Here is a 14,720-nt window from a genome sequence, read left to right as displayed (position 1 = left end):
ACCTCATGGCCTCAGATAGACGATACAGGTCAATAAAAGTACGTACCTCTAGATTTATGAACATTTTTTATCCAAAGGCCATTCACACCCTTAATCAACACGTATAATGCGTATACCTTAAATTGTTATATCTTATTTTTGTCTCTATTTATATACACCTACATTCATTTATGTGCAAAATACAGCGCAGTATTACTGAAGTTCTGAATTGATTTTGAACACATGTTTCTATTGTGAATGTATTTATGTCAAACACTTATTGTATGTTGGGTATGTAGCTGGAAGATCATACACACAATTTCATTTGAATGCAATTACAATAAAGACATCTAAAGGGAGCTATCATCTTATTTTATATCAAAATGGCGTTTTAACTCTTAACGCACCATTGATGATATTTCTCGTTATCTATGACACATTTTTTCCCTGGCATTGCGTTTTTCTCCTATTAACGTTACATAGTATGTGATTAAAGTGAGATTGCAGAATTTATGGATCCAAAGGCAGGAAAAATTATATATTAACAAAGAAAATATATTGTTCATTATCATGAACAGATTAGGCCACCATTACATTACACATTTCACATTTGGCAGACGCTTTTATCCAAAGCGACTTACATTGCTTTATCCTATACATTTTACATAGGTATTTGCAATCCCCTGGGATCGAACCCACAACCTAACGCAATGCTCTAACCACTGAGCTACAGGAAAGCTACAACATTATATGTACCATGTAGTTTGTATAATGTTTGTTAACAAATTTCTTCAGCAAAGAAACACAGACACAACTAACAACAAATAAACTTAAGCAAAACCAAACAAATAATTAAACTACATCACTGAACGACATCGAATAAAGATATTCAAAATAACGCGGTCTCCTTGACCGCTATCGCGAGATCTGCCGCGAGAGTAAAAATCGCTGGAGCGCCGTGACCGCTATCGCGAGATCTGCAGCGAGAGTGTAAACAGTCGCCATTTCTCGAAAGTGAGAAAGATAGCAGAAAGTGTGGCGAGTACTTCGTGCACATTTACACAGAAACCTGTCCCGATATTTCCTTAAATACCGGCCCGAACAAAGCTTTCTGTCAGCGGCTATCTTCCCCGGTGGGTGTGTCCTTAGATGCGATATTTCTGCGGCAATTGATAAGTGAGTGTGATAAAGAGAAACTGAGGCCTGGCAGCACAGACACACACTGCACCCTGACTGGACCACAAGAGGGGTAGAACCGCACGAAGAGACCCCTCGAGCGAAAGATGATCATTGAAGACCTCGAAGCCTTGAAGACATGGCTCTCAAAGACTCTTGAACCAATGTAAGTGAAACTAAGGATGCGCGTGCATGAATGTCGTGGTAAACATGTGCCTGCTAGAATTAGTTTAATTTCACTGTTTTGCATTGTCGCACAGCAGCTTAAGAAATAAACAAATTAGAAATAAATACATTAAGGCGCAAACAGTAGTGATATGAGATAAACACTAAACTATTACGTTTTGAAGCAAATGCTTTTGGCACAAAAACAATATAGATGATATAAAGAAACAGTATAGAAAGTTTCACTTTAATCGTCACGTGCATTCAGTTTTACTTTCATAAGATTTACTAGATCTTTATGTATCTGGATTATCAACACAATATAACATATACAAACGAAAGCTTTGGTTTATTGGTTGTTTAGCTTGTTGAAGGGGAAGGTGTCTGTATATCTGCCTGAGGTAAAATGTATTTCTTAACAGCAAGTTTACAAACATCTACATCTGAGCAAATCTGCAGCCACTTTGTTAGTCTTCCATAACCAGCAGTCGTTAATAACGCATGATTGCTTAAAAAACTCACTCCAAACATTATAGATAAGAACCAGTAAACGTAAAAATATCTATTGTGATTTAACATTCCTGTATGATGCATAACAAGCAATTCCTTATACGTCACTTTGTTCCACCTACAGATGTGATGCCGACCCTTCTGCACTTGCAAAATATGTGGTTGCCTTGGTGAAGAAAGACAAATCGGAGAGGGAGTTGAAAGCACTATGCATTGACCAGTTGGATGTATTTCTCCAGAAAGGTGAATCCATTTGTCTAGAAAGAAAGAAGAACACTGGTTGGTCAAACCGGGAGAGGACCTCTTGATGTGAAGTGGTTTCTCATTGTCAATTTTGGTACCATAATAGTAGTTGACAGCGACTTGAATTTTCCAGTCTGGATTACCTGTTGAGCCATCTCTTTTTTAGACCAATAAAAATTCAAAGGACAGATATCCACATTTGCCAAAAAATGTAATGTTCCAAAACAGTTATTTAGTTGCATCCCTAATTCCTTGTTTGAAGTAAAAAAAAATTGCGGTCTTTATGTTTCTGTAGCATCACTGACTAAATGTATATTAGTTCCCTGGCACTTCTGACACGACTTAATTTTAATCACACAGAAACACAAGAGTTTGTGGATAAACTTTTTGAAGCTGTGAATACGAAGAGTTACCTACCTCAACCCGAGCAGTCAACTTCCACAAACAGAACCGAATCTCACCAGCGCACAGAAAAAGATGAACCAAAAAGAGAGGAGGTAGAGAAAAGTTACATTGCTATTAAATGGCCGTTTGTGTGTTTAAACCATTGTGAATGGTGCTGTCTGCTGACATTTGACCTAAAATGTTTTGCCTTTGGTTTGTACACAAGCAGCCCAATCGAGATGAAGACAGAGACAAGAAATTCTCAAGGAGAACAAACCACAGTCCTCAGTCTGGCTCCAGATACATCCGAGACAACAGGTGAGATCATTTGCAGTAGGCATGTTTCATAATATTATTCAAAAAATATTCTGTTGTTGACTGGGTTGATATTTTCTACTTGCAGGAGAGGAGATGACCGCAAGAAGGACGACCGCTCCAGGAAGCGAGACTTCGATCGCAACCCGCCCAGAAGGGACTCGTACAGAGACCGCTACAACCGCAGGAGAGATCGCAGCCGCAGTTACAGCCGCAGCCGTAGTCGCAGCTGGAGCAAAGAACACCCTCGCGACAGAGACAAGAACAGAGACCGCAGCCGATCGCGTTCTCGCTCACGGAGTCGCACCAGAAGCAGAGGTAGTTTTTATTTCACATCACTTCACTCTAGTGATGTCATTTATCATGAATATCATTTTTAGCATTTACATATAAGAAAAATAAGTTGACTGAAGTCGTGCCACTCGGAGGCCATGCAACAGCTCTGGGCTAGTGTTGTCACGATACCAAACTTCGGTACTAGTCGGTACTAAATGTGACGATACTTGCATTTCCCGCTAAAATTGGAGTGGCCATACTGAGCATTCCATTCCTCGCCATTCGTTGTAACGGCAGTGGATCATCTTATTAATATTAATATCTTTGGCATAAATCTACAGAGAAAAATGTGTTAGGAGATGTTTGTTGACACGTTTTTGCACTTCTAGAGCGAGATTCTGCAAAGTCAAAATTTGACCACAGTCGTCCAGAGCGTCAGGAGGGTGCAGTCACTGATGGCTACAGCGCAACGCCTGTTACGCCCGGGAACCCCTCGACTCACTTTCCTGTGCCCACCCTTAGCAGCACCATCACGGTTATTGCCCCCACCCACCACGGTAACAACACCACAGAGAGCTGGTCGGAGTTTCCGCCGGACCATGCGCTGTTCAACAGAGGTGGCCCACCGCGGAAACGCTGCCGTGACTATGATGGTAAACAGTGTGTTAACATTTGAAGCATTTCAGTTCCAACCAGTGAATGAAACACGAAATTGTGACTATTATATATTACTAACCTTTGGATTGTAGGAAAATGCTCTCTTGCTCTCTTTGTTATTTCTATAACATCCTCATTTTGATGTGTGACAGAAAAAGGGTTCTGCATGCGAGGAGACATGTGTCCTTTTGACCACGGAAGTGATCCAGTCGTGGTGGAGGACGTTAATCTCCCCAACATACTTCCCTTTCAACCGCCGCCACTCCCCGTGGTGGATGGCCCACCTCCACCTGGCCTGCCCCCCCCTCCGTCACTCCTGAACCCACCAGTGAATCTCAGGCCACCCATGCCTACGCCTGGCAACATGCCCCCTAGCTTACCACCTGTCGCTGGTATGATCTCTTTGTTTTAAACATTTCTTTTTATATATAATCTTTCTGACTTTTAACTCTGTGTCTCTTTCAGGTCCTCCTCCTCCTCTTCCACCTCTTAAGCCGTCTGGTATGGACGCTCCTCCGAACTCCATCACCAGCTCTGTCCCCACTATAGTCACGTCAGGTGTTCGGCCTCTGCCTCCTCCACCCCTCTACACCACAGGTAGGTGCTCAGAGATGCTCAGCAGGACTGGTCCCTACTTCTGTTATATTAAACCTGCACTAAACCACAATCGGCCATTAACACTTCACATCTGTCTGGGTTTATTTTGCTGTCTGAAAAATGTACTGCTTATTTCACGGCCGCTTACAGAATAAAGTTTTTTATTGTAAAAGTTGAGCTGTCTAATAAATACTCTTTAAATGTTGTTTTATAACTGTTACCAGGTTATGCCTATTGTTGTGATTTTCTGCAGACTCGTTTGAGCCGGATGTGTACAACCCTGAGGCTCCCAGCATGACCTCACGGCCCATGTACAGACACGGTGTCAACGCTCAGAGACCAAATCTGATTGGCCTAACCATGGGGGAAATGGATCTCCCGCCTAGAGGTAACACAGAGCATTGCCCTTTCTGTTTTTTCGAAGAGTGGTTGCTTCGTGAACCTTGTGTTCATTTTTGCTTTGCTTTCAGAAAAAATGCAAAACCACAACAACACCGGGCGGATCGTTTTAGAATCAGACTCCAGGAAGAGAAGTGCAGGACTGCACGATGGAGGGATCCCACCGAAGAGACCCTGGTTTGACAGGCAAGACATTATTCAGTCATTTTCAAAATGAACATTCGTTTCCTATATTACAGTTTAAAATGTTGCTTTTGGTTTCATCTGTTGAGTCTCTGTCTTTGGAATCTCAGTCAAAATGAATCAAAATTCTTTATAATAATTCAGAGATTTATATTTTAGCGATGACCTAAAATGACTCGCTTTAATGAGATTCTGTCATCATTTACTCACCCTCTTGTCATTTCAAACCAGTATGACATATTCTTCCTCAGAACACAAAAGGAAATATTTTGAAAAGTTGTTGACAGAGATTTCCAAACAGCGATGGCAGCCATTGACTTGCATTGGTTTTGTGTTCACACCAAAGAAAGTCAATAGGTGCCGCCACTGTTAGGTTATTAGCATTCTTCAAAGTATCTTCTTTTGTGTTCTGAAGAAGAAATAAAGTCATACAGGTTTGAAATGACAAGAGGGTGAGTAAATAATGACAGAATTTGTCTTTTTTTGGTGAATTGTCATTTTAGTATTATACACTTTTTCAGTGGGTTAATGTGTTCTCACAGTTGGAGTCATCTGCTCCACAGGCCAAACTTCAAGCCCAACCATCACGGATTTCACAGAAAACTTCCCTTCTCACCGAATACTAAACTGGCCATCAAACAGATTCCTCCGGAACTCAACAACATCAGCAAACTCAACGAGCACTTCAGCAAGTTTGGCAACATGGTCAACCTACAGGTAATTGAACTATCTTTCATTTTATAGCAGTTTGTTTTATGGAGACATAGAATGCTGACATGCACACATCTTCTGTTTAAGGTGGCGTATAATAATGACCCAGAGGGGGCTCTGATCCAGTTTGCGTCCCCTGAGGAGGCCAGACGGGCCATACAGAGCACAGAGGCTGTGCTGAATAACCGCTTCATCAAAGTGTACTGGCACAGAGAAGACTCATCGGAGCACCCACACGCCACACCACCTGTGGTACGTAAACATGCTTTCCATCAAACAGATGAAGACAGGGTCCAAATTTATTGCCACATCACAAGTACTATAATAATATCAATCTAATAATAACGACACACCTTCTCATTTGTGTAGCGAAATGTACAGGAGCCTTTAGTAAACACAGTGAAACAGTCTGTCAAAGACCGGCTCGGACCCCTGCCCATGGCACACGCTAATCCCGAACAGGACCCCAGTGTCGTTCCACAGGTGAATGTGTGACTCTCTCTGTTTTTGATACTGTGCATTTGTTTATGAGACTGTAAACCAGTTAAATATGTGTATCTTACGTCTTGCGTTTTTGTTATCTGTAGAATGCAACCAAGTCTTCAGTAAAAGAGCGTCTGGGCTTCCCCAAACCAGCAGGAGGAAAGGTAAGTTTACTTTGATTGACACCATAAGGTTTGATCCACAGTCCTGATAGATCCAACTATGAGATATGGCTTGTAGATCTTATAGATCTAAACTTTGAGTCCAGTTTCACTAGATCTCTTTCCGTCAGGAACAAATTACACCTGGAGATATCAACTCCGTTGTGAGTCAATCCTTTAACCCAACCACCAGGGAGATATAGAGCTGAAGGGAAGAACAGCAGGCAGGAGACGAAGTGATGTTAAATAGACAGACAAAAGATTTATTGAATAATCTCAGTTGTGCGTTGATGCTCAGTCAAGCTTTCCAAACTTCGTCTGACTAGAAACATGTTCAATATGTGTTTTTAACCATTCAAGATTACAGTATCAAAACATTGTCTCATGACATTATTATGGACCTTGAGATTGAGACCAACGGATCCTCATATCAGCACAAGACACAATACATCTCCAAATGAGGTTAAACAACAGGAAAGTAAGGAGCAAATAATATGAATAGGAGTGAAGAATAAAATAAAGGAATGAAGAATAAAGAATATATAAAGAATATTGTAATAAATGGGATAAATGAAATGGAATAATAAAATGAAATAAACAAGAAACAAGTGTATGTTTCTATCCAGATCTATCAGTCCCATGCATTTTGTAAAGTCAGCCAATCATATTGCAGTTTGACACATCATACAGTCTATGGCTCAGTGTTTTCATATGAAATACTATTCTGATCGTTCTGAGACAATGTAAAGCGTGTTGCTAAAATCTTTTACATGTTCCAGGTGTTTTCCACATCTACTGGCCTGACTAAGACGGTTTATAATCCAGCAGCGCTCAAAGCTGGCCAGAAGGGGGCGGCGTTTGTTCATAGTGTCAGTTTAGAAGACGCCTTAAAAAGAAAACAGGTGAGTGTAGATAAGATATGCTGGTGAATGCAGCTTATTTACTGGCTGTTTGTTACACAGCATTACTTCATGTTTAACCTACATATAGGAGGTGTTTTTCATCTGTTCTTTTTCTCAACATTTGTTTTTTGGTTCATGCATCAGGAGGCGCTAAAGCTTCAGCAGGATGTCAGAAAGAAGAAACAGGAGATCTTGGAGCAGCACATACAGACTCAGAAGGTGTGTTATGAAATGTTTTTTATGCATTAGCTTTATATAAAATGTTTATATTGTTTGTCCCTGGGTGTAACTATACACTCCGCTCACATTTCCATACTTTACACTGGGTTCATTTTACGATTGTATATCTATTTTATAAACCAAGAAACGAATTTCAAATAACATTTATTTACAAAATAATCATTGAATTATTTGGCGATAACATGTTGTACATTCAACCTTGTGTTTCAAATTAGTTTTAACAAAATTGAGACGGGAGTTAAGAAATGTAATTTCTAGCTTTCTAAATTGCTTATTAAAAATATGATGAATCTGAAAATATGCACAAAATTGTATCAATATGTTTACTTTTAATGTTAGTGTAATGGTGTGATTTCCTGTAATACCACTTTGAAACTGTGTATTGTTCTACAAACAATCTTGACTTGACATTTCAAAGATTGACTGAAACATGTACGTGTGTTTATTTTCTGTAGTTGTTGATATCAAAGCTGGAGAAGAACAAAACCATGAAGGCTGAAGATAAAAGTCAGATCATGCAGACTCTCACCGCCCTCACCAACAGCATCACCAAACTCCAGGAGGAGATCAAATCACTGTCCAGTGCCAGCGTGCTCAAGACCACAGTCAAGAGTAAAGCCCAGGTACACACGCTCACACACGCGCACCTGCCAATGATCCAAATACTCTAGAGGTCGACCGATTGATCGACCGGCCCATTAATTGAGCCGATGTTTTAATTAATCTGAATCAGCCGATTGTTCTGCGAATTAGACCAATTAACAGGCAGGTTCATCTGTGAGAAGCTTACCATTGTTGTGGAACACGCTAACATTTTTACTACCTGAAAACGTCACGAGAAAACTGTTAAACTTAAATTATTTTTATCCTTCGTTCTAAATCTAGCCTTATATATTTTATTGATTAAATATGATGCTACTTGAGAATGCAAGCAACATTTTGGAACTCTATTATTAGCGATCCTCCAACCACATAGTTTAGATTGCGTGAATGCACGGGTCCCAAAATCTGATGACGAGCCCATGTGCTCAATTTTTACAGTTGTCCGCTTAGATAAACTTCGACGTTATCAATACTGTTTCTGTATCGGAGAATTTCTCTCCCTCTGAGGCTGCGTGTGAGAGGGAGCAACTCGCACTCTGCAGCCATGCCTTTGTTAAAAGAGGAAACTTCTTGCTAAAACGTGCACGGTAACTTTCCTGCTTAAATGTGTCTGTGGGTCAGACTCTGTCTATACTTGGTATTAAGATGCGTTTTGGTCGATCTTTCTATCAAATAGGTGAAATAAATGAAACGTACAGAGAGAACGTTTTTTTATTTAGACCATTTGACCTGTAGCAGCGTCTGCCAACAAATAGAATCAAAAAGCGTGCTTCAGAAGAGTTTAAGAAGGTGCTTAAAAGTTTTGAGTTATATATTATTACTATGAATTAGACTATTGCTATCTTGTACCCTGCAATAAGCACTTACTCAATCTTTCTCAATCAAGTGCGCTGATTTGAAAAGACATGTCTTCAATAAATGTTTAATTTAAGCAATAATATGTATCGCTTCTTATAATTTAATTAGATTATATGAGATGAAGGTGGAAAGTAGAAAATAGGCCAAACATATCGCCCATTGGCCGCCCTTATTTAAAAAAAAAACCCATATCGGATGACCTCTAATATACACATAAACATAAACAGGTAAACTTTCCCTTACATGTGTTTCTCTCTGTGTTCACAGGCTCAGAAGGAGCTTCTGGACACCGAATTGGACCTTTATAAGAAAATACAGGCGGGAGAAGACACGTCCCAATTGAAGATTAAATACACTCAACTACAATTAGAGGTACTTCACAGAGTACAACTTCTTTTATATATACTGTTTTCAGACAATATGTTTTATTTTTTTCAATGAAAGTTAATGAAGCACCCTTGCTGTTTTTGTTTACTTGTGCTCAAACTTTCCACTGGGTGGCACCGTTACGCTTTTTAAACTCTATTGCTTGTTAGAATGGTGTATTAGACATATGTGTTTTCCTTCAGGCTGCCAAAAGAGGCCTTCTAACTCCTGGACGTGGGAGGGGGGCTCACGGCAGGGGTCGGGGGTCCATGAGGAGCCGAGGTAGAGGCATTCGCGGGCGCGGGAGAGGAGTTCATGCTGTGGTGGACCATCGACCCAGAGCGTTAGAGATCAGCGGCTTTACCGATGCAGATCGAGTTGACCTCCTGCCACACTTTGCAGTAAGTATTGCTAAAGAGTAGCAGAACGTTTATTAGATGATGTCATAACTGATTTTCCATTTATCAACCAGCAATTCGGAGAGATTGAGGATTTTCAGATGGAGGATTCGTCTCTTAGTGCCATCATTACATTTAAAAGTCGTGCAGAGGCAGAACAGGTACTGACACAATAATAAAGGAAGGATGACCTATACACTTTGCATGTCTAAATGTAAGGACTAAAATATTGTTTCACAGGCGGCGATCCACGGTGTCCGGTTGAATAGTCAGGGCCTGCGCTTGGCCTGGCACAAACCTGCGGCCTCCCTCAACACAACAGACCCAGATGAGACTGAACAAGATGATGAGGAGGTACACATCCTTTGACAGTTTTGATATATTCTTGGCTCATACTGCCCACATTTAGAGTAATTTGACATTATGGTAATATATGTCACATTATAGGTTATAAACTAATTATTTGTTAATGTCTGTTTTACATAATCCAGTCAAATAAATGTTTTGGTGCTTCATCTTCTTTGATCATTTCTTTATACTTGAAGATTATTCATCACACATAAGTTTGTTGTCCAACTGCTTCACCTTATTTAACAATTTATGATGAAATACTTCTTACAGTAAAACTAATATTTCAAAATGAATAGTTCCCATGACAACCTGTACACGTTTCACCAAACTTTGCTCTCTGTATTCTGATTGGCCGCAGTTTGCTGAGGACTCGCTCGTCGACGATTCGCTGCTGCAGGACGATGACGAGGAAGAGGAAGATAATGAGTCCCGCTCATGGCGCAGATGAAAACACCCGGCTGCGTCCCGCCGCCCGAGCACATCCCATCGCGTGTTTTGTTTCAGAAATTATAGTTTTTAAAAGTTTGATTTTCATTTCATTTTATTTGACTAATGAAACCTGAGCAGTAAAACTCATGTCAGAAGGCTGTGAAAATATAAAAGAATATTTGCTTTTTTGTTCAGCGACTTTGTATTGTGTCAAGAACCAAAATGTTTGCTTTGGCCGGCTGCATTTTTTTTATTGGTCAAATATGTTGACCCAGTTTTCTTTTCAGCAATTCTTACTGTTCGTTTAAAAAAAGCTAAATGTTTCACTTTCAAAAGAAAACTGCTGAACACTTTCATTGAACACATGTTTATGCTTTTCCTAGTATAATCAGCCTGATGAGGAATTCGCTTTTGTGTACATATTTTATGTATGAATTTTAATGGTTTGTATGACTTCTTTGCTTCTGGGTTTCTTTATGAGATGTAAAAAAAATAAAGAAGTGAAATGGTCTAGAAAAGATATCAGCTGAAACAAAAAAGATAAAAATGACAGCTTTGCTTTATGAGCACTGTTATGAGAAAAAAAAAACAGAACAGCTGAATAAAGACCGTTTCATCCCCCCACCCCCCCAATCCTCACAAAAAGAGCAAATTTCCAAAACGTTCCTTGTGTATCACAGCATTAGCAGGTAGGTATGTTGCACGGACGGCACAAACCGAGGTAAGAAAGTGGGTTTTTTTGGTCATTTTTCCCCATTTTTATTTGCAGACTAATCTAAACATGTTCATTTTGTCCATTAGGTCCTGTCGGACTGGTCCCGGATGAAGCTTGAACTACATCGGATCACCGCTGGATACCAACCCAAACCGGCGGTAAATATTCTCATCAATCATGTTCTTGATGGTCTCTTTGGTTTTTCACTTCATTTCCTTGTCACCTTCCGGGAAACCCTCCACGCATTTTCCCGCAGGACACTAAAACCCGTTTTTACAATATTTGTCGACCCCAGATGCCCTCGCGCGCCTTCCCGGGCTCCCCGCGTCTGGCCCCCCACAATCCCCGAGCATCCCATTTGCATAGCAGAGAACAAATTACCCAATCAGAGCCGTAGCAGTCGGTGATGTGGCTCTCCCACCTTGGCGCTTGTCACGCAAGCTCGGCTAATTGTGAGAAATTCGATTTGCTCTTGGAGTGTGTCGTGAAGCTCGGCTTTACCCCCGCCAGCTAAACCTCGCCCGGCCCAGCGTGGGGGCCCTTAAATGGACACGATCCCCACCCTCGTCCCCTCCTGCTGCACTCCTGCACCTGATCTCTCACCATCAGGCCTTCAGTGTGTGTGTTTGTGTGCCTCTAGTTAAAACCTGCCCTTTGACCTCTTTCCAAGTGTAATATAACATTTTAATAAGCTGCGTTGGCTTGCTTAGTGTGTGTCGTTACTATGGCGATTCACATACCGTTTGGATTTTTAGACCGTCTCCAGTGTTAAATAGGGCTATTTAATCTGGGGGCCGGCATCTCGCGGACCCCCGCGGCCCGACTACTTTGTAATGAAGTGATGTATTTGTTAACCCGAGGCTTGCCGTGAGCGGAGCGTCTGAGGCAGCCGTGTTTCCAGCTGAATCAAACACGTAATGCGTTTATGACAGAAAACATCAGCTAATGAGTTTAGAGCGTGTCGACGGGCTTGGGCTAACGTCTTTACACCGCTCCTGTCATTTGTAAAGACTCTGTAATCTCTGTAATTTGTGTCAGCAAGATAAATGTGTTTATTCCTTAACAAGTGAAGTAAAATGTGTGACTGAATGATAAGAAAAAAATTCAAGTACACAGAGTCACATTCTTACCGACTAGTATCCATTTACAAATAACTTGGATTTAGTTGCAACGGATAAAGTTTCATTAAGACAATCTCGTAGCGTTCTCGTCTGTTGGTTATCTCTGTTAATGGTCTGGTGGGCCGGTCTCTCGTACCCTCCTGCCAGTGACGAGAAAAACTCTTTAATATTTTATGCGATCACGGACCTCCATAAGCAAATTTCAGTCCCCGGCAAGTTCAGCCAAAACATGATTAATTTAGTGTTTATCCCTCCATCCTTTAAAAAACAAAACCCCCTCGGCCAGACACGCAGAGCTCAGTTTGAGACTAAATCTCCAACCCTCGATCATAATATGGACCAGAAGAAAAAGCTTTGGGGCCGCAGTTTCTTATTTGTAAATCAGGGAAGGGTGAGAAATATTTTTTTGGGGGGGGTAAAACGCTTCACAATAGCCATGACAGTTGATGACAGCTTTGATGACATCAGCAGCGACATTTTTTTGAGTGGATTTCCATTTATTCGGATCCCAGCATCAAAGGGATAGTTCAACCAAAAATTTAAATTGACGATTGTAATTTTTATAAAATGCAAAATATTTCTTAATGCACTATAAATGTATTGGCGAACATTAAAACAAAATAAAGTATGAGGGATTGTAACCAAAATTGTTATGACAGATTACTCTATTTAGGTTTTGCGCTCATTCGCAATATTTCCCCTCTCTGTGTGAGTTGTCGAGTCTATCCGTCTCACTTTGTAGCGTGGGTAAGGGTGCTGACCGAAGCTTTCTCTGTTTGAACTTTGCAGTGGCCTCATCGTGTAGACAACTGCCCTCAGCCGAACCACAAATCCCAGACTCCCCAGCAACACGGCAAAATTAGCTCCATAAATCAGTCAGGCTTCTGGGAATAGGCCCCGTGTTGCCCGGAGCAATGGATCATCCTAGATACTGATGTCATGGGTGCATGAATCTCTGTGCCATACGACTGAAGACCGCCGGCACATCCAGTCATCACTTAGGTTAAAAATACTCAAAAGAACTGGATGCGAGACATGCATTTGCTGAATATTTCCATTTGTATAAATATATAGGCCTGCATATCTAAACCCAGAGCCTTGATTTTATTTGTTACATGTGTGCATTGTTTGTTTTGGCTGGTATATGTTATAGCTTTCGTTTATTCCTTTGAAGCAGATTTTTGACTATAATTTGACTATTGACATGGTTATGTGATAAATGTGCAGTCTATTGGGAAATACATTGATGAGATGAATATATGTATGTCATTGCTCTGGTGTGTTTTTCCTGGCATTCTCTTACAGTTCTGTGGTTGTTCACTGGATGGCAGTGTGCAGCACATGTATTCATCACATTTTTTTCATCCAGAATTGTGCTTATGTGATACAAGATGAAGTTTGCATGATGGATTTAAATCAGAATGGTTTGGTGTCAGATTAAACTCATTACTTTGTAATGCTCACTGACACATTTATTTGTATATTTTCAGTACAATTTAATTTTTTTTACATTTGAATTCATTTTAAGTATAAATGTTATGTGCACATTTTGTTGCGTATTTCAGTACAAAATGAAAATTCTTGTCATTTATTCGACCTATTGTCATTTCAAACCTGTTGTTTTCTTTCCTCTCCGAAATACAAAAGAAGAGATTTTGAAAAATGTTGTGAACAGAACAACGGCCGTATATCGACTTGCGTTGGTTTGTGTATATAAAGAAGTGAATGGGAACCACCGTTGTTCGTGTACCAACATTCTTCAAAATATCTGTTGTGTCCTGCGAAAGAAAGAAAGTCATACAGGTTTGAAATGACAGGAGAGTGAGTAAATGATGACAGAATTTCATTTTTGGGTGAACTATCCCTTTAATCAAGTTTGTTTTGATAAACAGTAATATTGAAAAGTTTAGCGCCACTTGTCTGAAACGTAATGATATTAACAATCTCTTAATCTCCAATATTGTGATCATTTTTTTTACATTGATATAATTGTGCCAACATAAGTTCTGTCGTTATAATTATAAAAAAAAAATAGAGGACTGAATAATGAAAAAGTCACTGTTTAGTACTATTCAGGAAGCATCTTGAGATGCCAAGACGTTGGATGATATGGCAAGACTGTAGTCACTTTGAAGGTACTTGGCAACACATTTTTAGTTGTTTTACTTAGTTTGTTTTTATTTATTTTATGGTTGTGTAACTGTGTATGTGACGAATAAAAAACTTTGAATCATTTTCTATAGTTTTGATGGGTTTACTCAAAGCTATATGTTAGAGAATGGGATGGTCTTAAATGTTAGTGTACACCATGTGTCATGACTACTAAGACAGAGCATTGATGCTGTATGTTAAGCACCTAATGAAACCCAATGATGTATTGACATTGTGATTTGTACAGATGTGATTTGACAGGCTGGAAGGAAGGTTAAAGATGTCAATTTAATTATAGGTCAAAGGTCACATTGCAAACACGTTTTAGAGAAAAACAAGATTGGAAT

The 14,720-nt window shown here is 40.1% G+C and overlaps 1 protein-coding gene across 5 annotated transcripts; it reads left to right on the top strand.

The window, feature by feature from the left end:
* The first annotated feature begins 985 nt into the window (after nucleotides 1-985).
* rbm26 (RNA binding motif protein 26) lies at nucleotides 986-14,449 on the top strand. Of its 5 annotated transcripts, XM_056750672.1 has the most exons (24): nucleotides 986-1,321; nucleotides 1,955-2,073; nucleotides 2,434-2,570; nucleotides 2,684-2,775; nucleotides 2,861-3,090; nucleotides 3,438-3,701; nucleotides 3,858-4,097; nucleotides 4,171-4,302; nucleotides 4,556-4,690; nucleotides 4,773-4,887; nucleotides 5,427-5,601; nucleotides 5,683-5,847; nucleotides 5,965-6,078; nucleotides 6,183-6,242; nucleotides 7,019-7,141; nucleotides 7,286-7,360; nucleotides 7,837-8,004; nucleotides 9,110-9,214; nucleotides 9,412-9,609; nucleotides 9,681-9,767; nucleotides 9,847-9,960; nucleotides 10,316-11,107; nucleotides 11,188-11,259; nucleotides 13,012-14,449. In XM_056750672.1, the coding sequence occupies exons 1-22, from the start codon at nucleotides 1,263-1,265 to the stop codon at nucleotides 10,403-10,405; spliced, it is 2,997 nt and encodes a 998-aa protein (XP_056606650.1). In that variant the 5' UTR covers nucleotides 986-1,262; the 3' UTR covers nucleotides 10,406-11,107; nucleotides 11,188-11,259; nucleotides 13,012-14,449. The 5 variants fall into 5 exon arrangements, with proteins under 5 accessions (XP_056606650.1, XP_056606653.1, XP_056606651.1 ...); XM_056750675.1 differs by having other exon boundaries at nucleotides 2,687-2,775; nucleotides 5,448-5,601; nucleotides 10,316-11,259; XM_056750673.1 differs by having other exon boundaries at nucleotides 2,687-2,775; nucleotides 10,316-11,259.
* The last annotated feature ends 271 nt before the right edge of the window (nucleotides 14,450-14,720 follow it).

The sequence above is a fragment of the Triplophysa dalaica genome, chromosome 6, assembly GCF_015846415.1.
Source record: "Triplophysa dalaica isolate WHDGS20190420 chromosome 6, ASM1584641v1, whole genome shotgun sequence".
NCBI lineage: Eukaryota > Metazoa > Chordata > Actinopteri > Cypriniformes > Nemacheilidae > Triplophysa > Triplophysa dalaica.
This window is presented reverse-complemented; position numbering and strand designations above follow the sequence as displayed.